The following is a 15635-nucleotide window of genomic DNA, read 5'->3' as shown; positions in this document are numbered from 1 at the left end:
CCCCCCCCCCCGTCCGTCCGTCCGTCACGACATAGACGACCTCAAACGAAGCACGGAGCTGCAGTGCACGATAGGAGACGAGGGGGTTGGCTGTTAAGGGTCGTGCACAACAGCGAGGTCGTCCCAACGAGGTTGAGCCAGCAGAATCGAGGGGCCCCACCGGCTATGACTGCGATAAATTATACAGTGGTGACTATTGATCTTACGACGCCTAAGGTCAGACACTACGGTAGAAACGGCCGAAATAACGCAACCCTTCGCTTACTACCCCATTCTTGAGAAATTCAATTTTCACCAGCCTCGCTTAGCCTGGGGTACAGTTGGTATTACGGTACTGGGCATATCCAGCGAGTATTGCAGTTCCTGTTCACGTACGGTAAGACTGACCCTGGGGATGATTAAGGGGGGGGGGGGTGCATTATTATTTGTTTTCAAGGGTTAAAAATTATACACACTCACCATCCTTCCTGTAATACAGGATCTCGAAGTGCTTCTCGACGCCTGCGCTGAGGGCGTCGCGCAGGGCCGCTATCGCATGGGGCGAGGTCATGGGTCCGTGAAGGAACTCGCAGACTGCCGGCCTCTGCATCACTTCCGCTCTGGAGAATCCGGTCAGACGGCAAAACCCGTCCGAGCAATATATTATGTGGCATAGTCCTTGCTGAGCGTTGGCTACCAAGAAGCTTCGATCTGGGGACGAGAGATCATCGGATGAGTCATTGGATGCTGCGAGTACCATTTGATAGGGGATGATCTTTTTTTAACCGTATAAAATTTATTCTCTAGCGGAAGGAAGACGGGAAGCAGATAAGACCCAGGTGATTATCAAAGTCCGCATACCAGGGAGTCTCGAGGCTCTCTCAGATTCCTCACGTGGATTATGGCATTCCCAAGACGCGCCAGGGCTTTATTAAGCATCCCCATGAGAGCGACGTGAACGAGTTCAAAGAAGGATGGGACGAGAGTAATGTGGAATTTGAAGAGCAGATGGATATTAATTTTTTCTTTTACACCCATCCTTTTACTCCTTTTAATACCGATTGACGTAATTTTATCGTTTACATGGACACGGGCTCTGATCGTTGTAATTCTGTCGCCCTCATGAAAGCCGATCAAAGCAGACCCTCTCGTATGGCCATTACTTGGCCTCAAAGCGGAAGCAAATGTCGCGCCTGGTACTCTCCGTGGGCTAGACTCAAAAATTTCTCCACCCACCCGGCATACTCGAGGACCCTTATAATGCTTTCGAGAATTCGTCCCGGACGTCGCGCGCAGGCTAGAAATAGGTTTCGCGTCGCGACGCTTCGCGTTCACTTCGCACTCCAGGAACGTTGGGTCTCGGCACACGTATCTGTGGGCCCTTTGCCAACGATGTCACTCGGCTTTACGGTAGGATTTATAATATGCGAGAGGGAGAGAGAGAGATAGGTGAAAATAGAGAAAGAGGGTGAAAACAAAATAAGACCGCAGCTATTCTAGCTTGGAAATCATCTAAGCGCTTATTTAGGGTGATTAGGATTATGCCGGGACCACGAAGTTCTAGGCCAATGCGCGTGCCAGTCGGTAAAGTAGGAACACGTGTTACGTTTATTTTCGTATCACTCGTATGAAATGTATCGATAAACCTTTTTTTTTATTTATCTATTATTTTTTTATTTTCTCTTCCTCGGCGCATAGAAATAGATTGACTTCTGGGACCGTGACTCCTTTATTAGACAGCGGAATTGTTGGAACAGAAACGTATTACGGAATACGTGGTACAACAACAATATCGTTTTGTGTGCAAACTACAAAGAATCGCGAAGGCGCATAGAGAGCGAAAAACAAATGAATCCGTGGGAAAATAAATGTGCATACGGTACTCGTCTGTCTTGCTTGTCATCTGCCAAAAGAAATAATGCGTACCTACAGGCTCCTTCAAAAGCAACGGACTAACGTCAGAGACGTCAAAACAGTATAATTGACAAGGGTGCTTTTTTCTGCGAGAAATAAAAACTAAACAATAATGATAATTGTCGAAAAATGACAACGGATTAGCAAAAATTTAACGATTGAATGGAAACAAATTTTTTAAATCACGAAAATTATAAAAATAACCATGTCCAATCTGGATACACAAATTTTAACTGCCGTTATTTTTCCACCCTTCCGTTCATTTTGAAAAAAATCAATGAGACGCAAAGAAAAAATTGACATAGACGGTCTTTAAGAAAAATAAAAAAAAAACAGTCGAATTTCATTTTCAAACGAAAACGTAATAAGCATCGTTAACGATTGGCATCCCGACGTCGTTTACGCACGAGTCAAAATAAATAAGATCTTTACGAGAGCGTCCCGAGGTCGTAACAACGTAGCGGGAAATAAACTTTTTCGAAAAATCATTTTTTTTTATCGCTACAATTTCATCAATTTCACCCACACTTTAGTCCAACGAAATTCACTGCCGATAAGAATTCGCAATTATCCGATAATATCGAATCCCAAGGCCGCAGCGTTCCTACCGCATGCCTTTTAAAAACCGGGCCGAGAATTTTAAATATCCGACTGGCAGGCGTCCAGAGTTTCGCGTAAATTTATCACAGCTCGAACTCGGGCATTGGTTTACCCCTTCCTCTGTCCCTCTCCCCTCCGACCGTCCATCTAATGCACGCGTGCATGCGAATACCGTTTTGTGTGCAAATTACAAAGAATTCCGATATATATAGATACATCATAAATCAATAAAAATCCCTATATCCACGCACAGTAATGTAATCGTCATTAAAAACTAATTTAAAAAAATATTACGTTGTACATAAAAAAAAATTTTTTTTAAATTGCGACCAAAATAAAATAATATAATAATAATTACCACATGAATGACGGATAATCGTGATGTTGGTCAATGAATATGCCGACGCCAGGCGTCGCTTTGCTTTGACGCTTAAAAACTGACGGGTCGCTTCCGTAACGCGGTCAAAGTCATCGGCATGGATTTCAAGGCTTAATGACATGGCGATAAAAAAAACACATAAATTCCAAAAAAAAATAGGCCTGCACGTAGGTTACAGACAATTGACGCGCCAGCGTCGGAATTGATTAGAGCTCAAGGAAACGGAATGCTCGAATAGCTGGTCGACGCTTAGAAACGTCAGATTAGAAGCCAAGGACTGACACAGGGCGACGCCAACGTAAAAGCCACGTCGTGTCGTGTACGGCATACCTATTTTTTTATTATATAATAAATTGACAGACCAGTATGGTTTCACAAGATTCTATCGTGTTAATGCCTATTAGAGGTTCGATGGGATGAGGGTTGCGGGGGGAATAGTTTACATTGAAATTTATGCTATTAGCGTTATTTATTTTGGGGTTGTATAACTTTGTACCCTTTAGGGTAAAACACTAATAGCGTTAGTCCTTTGAGATACTATGAATATCATAATGACCACGCGGATCGACATAGAGAAGGTAGGTACCTTGGGATTTTTGGAATTTCCTATACCGCCTATGAGTGCGAGAGAGAGGGTCTTATTGGCAATTACACGCGTTAGACAAGGACCGACATTGGCGGCAGCCAGAATTTGTGGACAAGATACTCTATTTCGTACACAGGTATTTCCTGGTAGACACAGAGGGGACGATATTGAATGTTACTGGATACACGTGTGACATGTATTGCGTCCACATGTGTGGTAAGATAAAAAAATCTGTGCATCATTTGGCTAAGCTTTTGGAAGTCTGCTTCATTTTTTTTTCTCATTTGGACTTTCGAGATCCACTCGCTGGGGTAACAATTGAATTTTTTCATCCCTTAGTGGAAGTCGCGTATGCAAAATCTATACTCATTGCAAGGGTGCATGCATATATTTCGAGAGATCCTTTATGCGGTGCATCTGGGGGATGCGCTTTTTGAGGGTAGGAAATGGGTGAGGGCTAATCGTCGAAAGGGGGTGGTGGGAGTGCAGAGGTAGGAGGGGGTGTACCGCAACGGAAGGGATGACGTCACTGGGTAAGTTCTGACAATACTGGAGAGGGGTGCAAGTGGAAAACGGATTTTAGAGTGGACTGAATTTAGGGGTGGATATGGGGTAAGGGTGGAATTAAGGGTGGCTATATCACTTCGTACGGGTTTTACTTCGTCTTCGTTTTTTTTTGCAATCAATCCAACCCCTACTATCTACCAGTACGATATTCATCCCCTGGCGGGTGGAGGACTCGGGGCATTTTTAGAATGATATTGCTCGTGACGTGCATTGTCCTATTGTCAGGAAAGAAACGGCCTATCTTTCTACATTTAACTATACCAACCCCCGAACATAGGCGCTATCTGTGTCTTCGTGCACAGCCCTATATGCATCCCTTGTAACGCGACTGGACCAGAACTCGGGTTTCTTTAAATAATATTGAAAATGGAGCCTTGGCTGAATGCCTGATGCTCCACATTCCTTATTCGGCTACCTTGGACCGTTTAAAATTTTTTTTGAAAATGGTAGGTCGAGAAAGGACGAAGCGACTCGACCTTTTCTTATCGATGATTAGAGGGTGAAATATGGTTTGGATAATTTTGTAAAAAAAAAAAAAATAAAATGAAAGTCAAAATTATAATACTTTACCGTGCGTGTCAAATTTTCTGATGATCGTTTCGATGATCGTTGTCCTGGGTGCCACGTGACCCCGTCTAACAGGCATTTCAAAAATTCCCCAGTGTCCTGGGGAATTTTTCACTTATGTATATGTACAGCTGTAACACGTGACTTTTTGTTGTTGTTACTTTCACACTTTTTCTTTCACGGTTTTTTTATTCTTGCTTTTTTTTTTGACACTTCACCACACACTCCCGTCACCGTGTATATAATTAAATGGGAGGCCAAAGCACAGCACTTTTATTGAGCATAATATTGCGTGTAGAGCAACTAGGCGATTCGTAGGCCGTGTGTGAATACGTATTTAGGTGCGTGTATGTGAACGCGTGTGAAAGGTGAATTAAGTAAAAATTCGTTGCCGATCGGACGTGACCGTTTCGCGTGAGATTATGTAACCGAATTGGATGAATAAAGAATGTTGAAAATGGGAAAAAAGAATTTTCGATTTTTTGTTCGTTACTCCTAAGAACGTCCGACGACAAACCACGAAATTCAAAGTGAAGTGTGATCAATGCTTAGCGTTGTATATATATAAATTGAAGCGTTCCGCAGTATCGTTGCAATATTAAAAAAGTTCGTCGCACATTCAAAATGGCCGCTCGACTGGATTAATCTTTATTTACATCCCAACCCCGAACACCACGTGCTAAAGAATTGAAATCGCTTTTCTAGGCTTGGCCCTTATCTATTCTCGGTATAGAAAACGTGTAGATATGAACGGTCTCGTGGATCAAATTGAAAGCCACGAATGAAGAGAGGAGAGAATAAAAAAAGGAATCGACTTTTTTGTTCAGCTCTCTTCGTAGCAGAGCAATCAGACGAAAGACAAGAATAAATATAACGTGAGATTATTACGAGTACGTAAATTTGATAAAAATTATAAACACGATATTAGCATTCTCTCTTATCAATCTTACTCTCCTCTCTGTCTCTCCAGCGCTCACAGTATCACTACACAACAGCATAGAAACCACACCGAACGTACATCGACCCGATTTCACAGAGTTTAGAACACCGTGAATGGTCCCCTTGGCCAGTTTATGAAAAATGTGCCTTGGCGAACTGCATTCTTCGTGGATGAAAGTTTTCTCGCGTCAATATAGTTAAAAGACCGTATCTCACGCGATAACCCACAGATACGAATGACATGGAGAGTTTTGATATTGAGAAAAAAGAATTTAAAAAATGATCAGACAACATTTATCGTACCGAGTGTCAAAATATACTCCAATAGAATGATCGACCGTTCGCCAATCACGCTTCATTAAATAATTTATCTCTCTTCACTTTTTCTTCTTCTTTCACCAGCTCCTTATTCTCTTCTCTTATCACTATTCCTCTTGTATCTCTCAGGATCACGGTGCTGACCGTAGGGCTTTATCGTTTAATACCAAAGTCCGTTCCAGCAGCTGATATTCACCAGGAGGTCCTGGCAGTCGTGAATGACCAGACCGTGAGAGCCAGTGGTAGGTTATGCCCTTAACACCCTCGCAGACTCCCACCAAGATGGACCGGAGCATCTTCGACCGTTACAGTAGTAACAGGGTATTTTTTATTTTACCCTGTATAGTAATGACGTTCGCCAGGTATGCAATGAAGGAGAACGTTGACGTTGGGCCTAGTAAACGTCGAGATGATCCCACCTTGTCGTCTACGAGGAGTCAGGAACGTCCTGCCGATCCTGACGAAGGCACGTGGTGTTGCAGTCGAATTTATAACCGATCGTCTGACGACGATCATGGAACGACACGTAGGAGTCGCTGTTATCGCTGTAAACATAACTTTGCTAAGCGATATTATTAGTCCAACAGAGGAGGATCTTGCGTATTAAAAGATTCACAGAGACACATTTACAAGCCGACGTCTCTCTTTGATGAGACGCTTCGTTAACTTATTCATCTGACGTCCCGCTAGATTCCATGTGCATATTTTCTCTTAACGGCTGGGCGTCCAGTTGTTTAAACACAAAACAACATTTTCTAGGTCGATTTTGTACGATCGCACTCTTATCTTTGACGATACTCCTTGTTGGCGATATTATATGTTATAAGTGAGATTTATGACAAAAACGTACTGCACTGTTCCTGAAGTTCGAAATTGATGATAGGAAAAAACACTGGCTCACTGGATATACTGATTGTAATTTCGTTAATCAACGAGAAGAACACTGTCCGCTGTCAATACAAAAAAAGAATCATACAATTTGTCTTATTGGCTTTGTTACGTAAATGCATGGGGACTTGCGGAAACGGCGTCGATCTATTTCCTGAGATTTATGTGTATTTATAGATTTTCGTCCTGTATCCTTTAGCTTCTCGTGGCGGCGTTGGTCCTCTCTTTGTTAAAGACACTTCATCGCTTAGAGATAGTACGTATTTTGCGTTAACGGCACACCCTTATCAGTCCTACGTCACTGTTTTCTATCCTTTGTAGTTTTTATGAAACAGCACAGAACTCATTTTACTAGTGGAGGCTACTTCGATTTTTTCACTATATCTGTCTCACTCTTACACTGTTTCAAATCCTTCATTTAATTCGTTCTCTCTTTATCTTCTGTCCTGTCACTGTCTTTTCTAGGTCTTTGCGTTTCTTCTTTCACGTTATCACATTCTTATCCTCGGGCTGTACGGTCCCATCAAGTTCCTGACATTCCGACGTTGACGTGACTGAGAATGAAACAAAATTAACCTGACCGTGCACTGCGGAGTTCCGGGCCGATTTGCGTATTTGCCGACTTGCCGTTCGGTCGGGGTTGAACTGAAAATACGAGGAGTCCCGACGACCCGTTGGATATTACGATGAGACGACGTGGGGCGTTGCGACGCATGCGTCCACTATTAGGCTCCTTAGGACGCGCGGTCAACGTTACGTGTTATTAGGAGTAAACTCTATTGGGCATATGCTTTGATAAAGGATACTGTGTATTGTTGTAGCCTCATTTTCTGGTACCTCGAAGGGAACTTTCTATTTGATTTTGTTTTTTCTCATTCCGAGAATTTTTATTTTTAAATATCGACGTTGGAAGTAGTACGGATGAGAAGGACGAATCTGGTGATAGAGGTAGCAGGAGATGATGTTTTTTACCAGGTTAATTTGAAAATTTTGCTTCGCTTTGGTTTAATGGTGCTCTCTTGTCTGCCGTTAGGGTACAATGGACTTTTAGGGTCTGCTGTATCGCACAAATCTATGTAGACAATTAGAAAGGATGTTTTCTCTCCTTTGGGTATGCGCATTGCGGTTTTCTCTGGCGTACACATAAATTCTTGGATCATCTGACGGGGTAGAATGGAACTCAGAAGGCGAACTGGCAGCGCCTTCTGACGTTTATGTATGCTACTATTTTTCAATGCAAAAGATAAGAAAATCCGGTTGCTGATTGTCATGTATTTATCCTTTCAGGAAAACAATTATGATATAATTTAAAGTATATTAATAACTGAGAATGTCTGATGTGCGTGACCAGTCATTATATGCAATAATTACTGAATTTTACTTACCTCATGTTCGTGTAGCGCCAAAAACGTATGATCTACAGATGTGATGTCACTGCACGTGTTGAAAGAAAGGTTTTAGAATATTAATTTAACATAAAAATCACAGAACCACTCGTTGTATTTTCACTTTGAAACGTTCTATTAGTCTATGTAGAAAATGTTGCCGGTATCGTACATACTGAGTGAGCTACATGACCTTCTTGTGTTCCAAAAGCTTGTATAGTTTTGTTTGAGATGACATCCCATGTTATTTCCAGGATGTGCTGCCCCCTTAAGCGGCGAATTTCGGAACTACGTACCTCAAATGGTATGATCGATAACACCTGTTGGCAGCTTGAATATTTCTTGTCATTTTATAAAATCTATATTGCTTAACCGGTGAAAAGAATACAGATTAGTAAACAGTAAAATTAACTAGTAATATTCTAAAGAATTCCACAATATTGATCGCACATTCGGAATTTCAAAGATTTCAAAATATACTGCCTTTCGCGTAGCAAAAATTTTACTAGTTTACCAACAACATATTTCGGGGAAAGTTTTGATACATCGAATATATATTCCTAAACTTATATTTTCTTGTTATAGGGCATTATTAGGAGTAAAAAAGTTGGTGATATCATTTGAGTCATATGTACCACTCGTGTATCGGATACAGAATTTACCAACGGCTGTACAACAGTTCAGGTAACCATTCAGCTACATCAATACTTTCAAAGCATCCCCAATTTTATCAAAATACACCAACCCCTACATAACTATTAATGTGTAAAACAATTTAAAAAAAAATGCCAATACAAGTCCTTTAATAACTACCTAACAAATCATTAAAAGTGAAATTAAGTCCCTTTGAAACGTGTTAACACAGTTTTCACGTATCTCTATCTCAAAATAACAATTAACAATAATCTGAAGAGCATTATTATTGCAAAAAATCAATAAGAATTCTTTCAGATATCTTTCGGCATCATTCATCTTTCCTAAACCCACTTTGAATTTAGCGGTCGATTGGGGCGCTGTCGCTCTCGTGCATCGTCGTGAAAGTTCGTGTCTCTTCGTATGACGGGTACGGGGTTCACGGGGCTCTAGACAGGGAGCCCCACCCTGCCGCCCGCCATCCGTGATCGCCGAGAAGCTCCGCTTGCGAGCAGTCCGAGCCTCCATGAAAACAATCGGTTGATCGAGAGTGCCGTGTTCAGCCATTCGACGTTAAGTCCAAAGTAAAAAGGAAACGAGTATCGGTGTAAATTCGCGTTGATCTGTTACGCGTCACGTAACATTTGTCAAACGCGAACATTAGAGCATCGGTAGGTTGTGCGAGTGGATCGAAATATCGTCGTTCGCGTTCCTGTGTGTCTGGGGAAATAAAAAAGTGCGGGACTCGATGTGAATAAGTCGGGAAACAGGCTGTCCGCTACTAGGGAGGAGAAGATATTCTCATAGGTGGCGGAGAATACACTGCGACAGTCAGTCGAGTTAGTTAAAGGCGAGAAGAGACCAAAGAGAAAGAAAAAAAAGAATAACGATAGAGAGGGAGAGAGAGAGAGAGAGAAAGAGAGAGAGAGAGTGAAGGAGAGAGTGAGAGTGAGACAGAAAGGAGTATAATAAAAGAATCCGAAAAATTAGATTCGAATTTAAACCGACCGTTAAGCGATATTGATCGTCCATTATCGGTCGTGCTAATCGACAGTTTAACGTGGGAATACGTGAGTAACGATAAAGAAGACATAAAAGAAGAAGGAAATACAGAGACCAAGAGCAGACCGGCTGAACTGACGAATTAATAGTATTGACGAGGTACAAACGCCAAGAAATTCAGACCAGTGAAGAAGGAGCGCGAGACTCGAGCAACGTGAATTTCTAGAAGTCACGACCTAGTATTTTTGAATATACACAACAGGTACGTCAAGAGTGAATGCATTACTTTCTTTTTTTCTCATTATTACCGTATCTGTCTTCCTCTTTTAAGTAATAATTAGGACCGTCCGTAATAAACGTACACCGCAGAGAGTCAAACTCAGCATCATGTTACGCCTGTGTGTGTACGTGGTGATTAAACGTGAAGCTCACAAGTGCTCGAGAATACTGCGATATTAGATAAAAAGAGAATCTAAGCTTAAGAGCATAATGAATATATCTACTAGTCTGTCTTCGCGAAAACCGAAACATTAGAGAACAGTCAGGCAAATATGGCGGCCGTGGCGGCGGCGGCATAGGCCTCTGTCAAAATTATACGGTAGCCGCCGTAGCAGCCGAGCCTCGACGAGTAGCCGGCATTTGCTGCCTCTTTTCCTGTTGCTGATCCACCTTCAATTTTCCCTTTTTCTTTCTTAAAATATTACATCCTTCTTCTCTTTCTCTTCCTCTCTATGCCTTCTAGCTTCACGTGGCATATACTCTCTCATGAAATTTACGCTGTCTGCGTCGTGACGTTAATTCCACACTGGTTTCCTGTCGGATTCTTGAGGTCTGCTTCTGCCATGCTTATAGAACATCTAAAGCCACTGCAAAAACCAGCCAGTATGCTAGGCAGTGCGTATATAACCCGAAGTGCGTAAGAATGCGAACGCCGGACTCCCTTTGGTCACTGATGACGGCGCTTACTCTGACTCACGGAGTAGCCGGCATCATTTCCAGGATAATCACTTTTATAATCATTCCAAGAGTATAAACAATTTCGCAATATATATATATGTGCACAAATATGTATAAATGCCGGACAAACTTTGATTCATTTTCATTTTTAATACACGAATGTAAAACCAGTTACTGTACCGTTGACCGGATACATCATTCACGTCATTCTTGTTTCTTGTCGAAAATGTCCTAATCGAATAATACGTAAGACGCCTATGGCTATACTTGATTTATATCTATACGTGTGTGCGCAAACTCGAGTTTCCGAATTTACAGATTCGCTTTCGCGCGCCATTCGGCCATTTCGGGCGAGGTTCCCCCTTTTCTTTTTACGTCCCTGTGTATTTGCGCATGTAGCTGTGCACATGTGTGCAATAATGCGTACGTATGTACATGAGTTTGTATATACATCTATTTAAAAAAAAATAAGCTGCAAACTGTGCGGTTAATTCTAACTCGTTTGCTACTATGAAAATATTCCACGGGAAGTACCGCCTTTACTGATAATTCTCTTTCTGCTATTGTCGGTGCTTGCTATTTCTTTTGTTTTTCTCATTTATTTGTTCAACTCCTTTATATGCTGTACTAACAGTTGACGTTGCTCTAATACGAGATAAGGAGAAACCTCTAATTGGTTCACTTGCAGTCTTTTCACATGTGACTTAGAATTTTAAATCAAACCTAAATTCTTCAAATCCACTTTTACACATTACGAATCCATTGTAAATCACATTGTTATTGTATATCGTTATCGCAATAAGATATATCTCTTATTGTTGCTTAAAAAACATTCTTACCGAGTCAGCCTCATTTTTTGAGCTCTTTCCCATTGCACTGAACTTGTACGACAGATACAAAAAATCTAAACTCCGTTTTATAAAAGAAAATTTGTACACGAGCCTTGGTGAACCTGGTTATAACGTCTACCTTGTTTTTGTTTCTAACAAAAATGCTATTTACGTCACTTAGATTCTATCTTTTCCTTCTGCTGGAGATCGTAATGCAGAAACAGTAACTACAGCTACTGCAAGGGGCGAAAGAAAAAAAAAAGAAAGCAAATATATTTAGGAATGTTTCCAGAACTGACTCATCCGGAAAAACTGACTGTCGTGTCGCTTCCAGAATTTGTATTGAAAAAGTTACTCAGTAATGAACAAACGGCCATTCGGGGGGAATGGAAAGATAATAATAACGAGTACTCAATTTGCTTGTGGAAATTATTCACTGAAAAAAATAAAAACAGAGCACGTACATTGCTTGGAAATAGATATGATGCCACGTACGTAATTTCAATAAATATTTCTAGGTACATAAATGTGGTCACTGCCTTTGGTCTGGGCCTGGTCAATTTATCCAGCAGCTGACGTAATTGTCTTTAATTGCTATGGAATACAAAAGGCTTCGCCAGCTCTCGAAGACAAACGCTACTCGTTACCAGTGTCAATTAAGTGCATCTGACTCGTGAATTGACGTATTCGCTTGTAACATGACTTTGGGCCTTATCATAGATCGGGGTAACGTGGTACATCTGTCTGACCCAATGTCATACTTCGGAAGCTCTCATAATTTAATCAACGTTCAGAAACACGGGGAATCACCTTTGTTGGTATTACTGGCAATTTTGACGTGGAGGATAAATAGAAGAGCGTAAAAAGGAGAAAGAATATGCCCAATGGCAGCTGTCACCTTTCTTGGAAGAATATAGACAGGAAACACCAGGCTGTTATAATGGCGACGTTTTCGCAGTACGGTTAGTAGGGCGCACCAGTTAACCGCGAGGAAAGGGTCAACGTATTTGAATCGGGTAATACACACGCACACACACACTCTCTCTCTCTCTCTCTCTCTCTATCCAGATCCCTCTTTACTCATCTCTCCAGCTCTCTAGTTATACCAATGGCGTCGGACACGAGGGGCCTATTACTATCGGGTAATACACACGCACACACACACTTTCGCAGTACGGTTAGTAGGGCGCACCAGTTAACCGCGAGGAAAGGGTCAACGTATTTGAATCGGGTAATACACACGCACACACACACTCTCTCTCTCTCTCTCTCTCTCTATCCAGATCCCTCTTTACTCATCTCTCCAGCTCTCTAGTTATACCAATGGCGTCGGACACGAGGGGCCTATTACTCTATATGTTTGTAGTTCTACGTCAATGGATTTTTCATGGATTCAAAATTGTGAAATTAAAAATTCTTGGTATTTCGATACTTCGAAAAAGTGTACTTTCCAAAAGTACATAGGTACCTAGGATATTGAAGGATACATTTTTTGGTAAAATAACATTTACGTACGACTGTACAAATTTGAGCTCAACATGGATGCGTTTTGACAGCGAAGAAAAGACCAAAATGAACGAGAGGGAATTGACTGAGGACAAGAAAAAGAATAAAAAGTAAACGACTGCCGAATCATGATAAAGAGAAGCAAGTAGAAGCATCGATGTTTTATTTATAAGAAAAAAGAAACACGAAATGGTACAAAGGCGAACCGCACGGGCGTCGGGGCGCCCGGCGTCGTCGCGTTGCATTCAGGTTTGCCTACTGACGTCACATCGAGCCTGCTGACGTCATTCACCTGCCATCCTCCTTCCCCGTCCAAAAGCCGCACACTCGTATACCTCGCGCTTGCCTCATGTTTCGGTGACCCGAGGACCGTCTTTCTAACTCGGCCACGATGCAGTAAACGACTGGAAAATCTGAGGTTAGGTTTGACCTGTCATTTAACTATAGGATAGGTAGCAGTAGATCACTCCGCGGACGATAACTCTTTCTCATATTCTCTTTATCATATCCTATTACCTTACCTGACCTTTCTTACACGAAACAGCTCCGAGTAATTTATTTAAAACGCAAGTTGGATCCGCTATTTTTAACCAGGAATCGGCAGCTGTCAACCCTAACCTCCAAACGTAACACCTGGTTTACGCAGGACCTGGATATTCCTAGCATAATCCATCGTAGTAGTATTTGCCGTCTGAAATTGACGTTTCAAGAGTGAACGAAGAACAAGAAAGAAAGAAAAGAGTGCAAATTCGCTTGGAAAATTTTTTTTTTCTACGCAAAGGTGATCGTTAACTTCCGCGGGAAACGATAGACAGGAAGGGCTTCTCCAGTCGTGGCGGTAACCTCGTCGAAGCTTTAAATCTCCACGGCATCCGGAGCCACGGTTGTAAAGAGGTGAATATATAGACCGGTTAATGGCCGTTGACCCGGTGGCTCAACTGTTGCTCGGGATTCGTAGGGCGTCGCGCACCACGTCCTACGAGTCTGTCTATATTCCGGCACACCGGACCCATTTTCCTACCGTGCGTATTCCTCGTGGCTGCATGGCAGACGTAGAACTCGAATCTAATATTTCGCTCTAGAATAATATATTCTCGGGCGATATCGCGTTCCTTGCTGCTGCCGGCTTAAGGTGGCCACCAAAACCGATCTACATAGTAACAGTAGGATAAACAGCGTGCCAGGCAACGGGTAGAGACCCTGCATCGGACAGAGACGCGTTCTGTAGTATTATAACTGTTTATATGCGTCTGCGAATTAAATACGGTAGCCGCGTGGAAGAGACGAAGAAATAAAATTTAAAAAATATATTGTATACAGACGTAAGGGACGGTAGCATTGAAATAGATAGTGCTTGGTTATAACTTAAGACAGGCAGCAACCTGTCAAACGGTTTGACAATGGCGTCTCTCGGTGCCGGCCATAGGGAGTCCTGAGCGTCGCGGCGCCGGCGTCGAATCATCCTTCGCATCTCTACCTCTCCTTTCTCTCTCTCTCTATAGTCCGATATTGCTTTCCTCACGTCCCACAACCCCTTGGATACCCTCGGCAACGTTCACTCGACTCGACTCCTCTCTGGGTGTGGTCTAGACTCTAGAGTCTCCTCTGTGTAGAGTGACGAGGGACGCCGACGCTACCGCCGCCGTCGTCACCGCTGATAATCAGTTTTTTTTTCATCGTGAAATCGAGACCCGTCATATCGCGCATTTTTAGTCCCTCTCTCTCGCGCTCATACTACAAGTACATTGTGATATTGGCCAAAACGAATATTTCTTCGTTAAGTTATCCGGAGCTCGTGTTCCCCTGATTCTGGTTAGAGAGCTTATTACCTATAACCCCGTAATCCTGTAGCTCTGCCGTTCGTCACGCTTCCTCGAGTGTAACACAAAATCCGAAGGTGTCCTGCTGACTGAGTGACTGACTGACCGACTGAGAGAGAGAGAGAGAGAGAGAGAGAGAGAGAGGTGAAAATCGAGAAGGGACAGGAAAGCAGTGGTGTAGAAGGTCGTCGAGCAAAAGACAGTGAGATAGTGTGTGCGCGTCTGTGTGTACCAGGGTGCGCCACCCTGAATAAGACTGTGCCAGCCCCAGGGAGAACTAGAGAAATGGATAATACGTGAGAAATGGTCGAATATATAGAGGGAGGTAGAGTTCAGGTATAAAGGAGTGGGGGCTTGGAGGGAGCTACGAGCAGACGAGCCACCTCGCATCGATTCGTCGTGCCAGCCACGAACCACTGGATCTGCCGTTTTGCGAGTGCACCACCTTCTGCGTGGACTATTTTCCTGGGTCGAGGATAACGGTAGAGGGTGGTCGAGGACGGTTTTTTTTTCGTAAACGATACGTGAAATGCGTCTGTAGCTAGAATTCTTTTTTTTTTCTTATTCGTCGTGTGCCAGTGTTTCGTTGTCGTCGATACTCGGAAATAAATAGCAGTACGTACAGCCCTGATTTAACCTGGAGCCATGAGTGCGGTGTCGACGGTGCCGGTTAATTCGTCGTTCGGCCAGTCTCGACTCTCTTGCTCGTTGTATTATCTCTGAAGAGAGCGTGAGAGAGAGAGAGAGAGAGAGAGAGAGAGAGAG

General features: G+C 42.7%; 2 protein-coding genes across 19 annotated transcripts in view; one reads left to right on the top strand and one right to left on the bottom strand.

Annotated features, from left to right (window-relative positions):
- Nucleotides 1-7404, bottom strand: part of LOC107271311 (potassium voltage-gated channel subfamily H member 6) — a 44651-nt gene extending 37247 nt beyond the window's left edge. For 2 of the 11 annotated variants that reach the window (XM_025088595.1, XM_025088598.1), the window contains exons 1-2: nucleotides 4596-7402; nucleotides 460-690 (exon numbers count right to left, since the gene is read on the bottom strand). In XM_025088595.1, coding sequence (XP_024944363.1) covers nucleotides 460-690; nucleotides 4596-4671 — 307 coding nt within the window. In that variant the 5' untranslated portion in view covers nucleotides 4672-7402. Of the gene's footprint in view, nucleotides 1-459; nucleotides 691-4595 lie in introns of all 11 variants that reach the window. The other 9 variants (XM_025088596.1, XM_025088599.1, XM_025088597.1 and 6 more) reach the window with 6 other exon arrangements.
- Nucleotides 7405-9216: 1812 nt separating this feature from the next.
- Nucleotides 9217-15635, top strand: part of LOC107271391 (guanine nucleotide-binding protein G(I)/G(S)/G(T) subunit beta-1) — a 13131-nt gene continuing 6712 nt past the window's right edge. For 3 of the 8 annotated variants that reach the window (XR_003060832.1, XM_025088592.1, XM_025088586.1), the window contains exon 1: nucleotides 9217-10019. The gene's annotated coding sequence lies outside the window, so the exon portion shown is untranslated. Of the gene's footprint in view, nucleotides 10020-13393; nucleotides 13469-13924; nucleotides 13945-14623; nucleotides 15486-15635 lie in introns of those variants that run through there. The other 5 variants (XM_015747346.2, XM_015747342.2, XM_025088591.1 and 2 more) reach the window with 4 other exon arrangements.

The sequence above is a fragment of the Cephus cinctus genome, unplaced genomic scaffold (assembly GCF_000341935.2).
Source record: "Cephus cinctus unplaced genomic scaffold, Ccin1 Ccin1_scaffold0935, whole genome shotgun sequence".
NCBI lineage: Eukaryota > Metazoa > Arthropoda > Insecta > Hymenoptera > Cephidae > Cephus > Cephus cinctus.
This window is presented reverse-complemented; position numbering and strand designations above follow the sequence as displayed.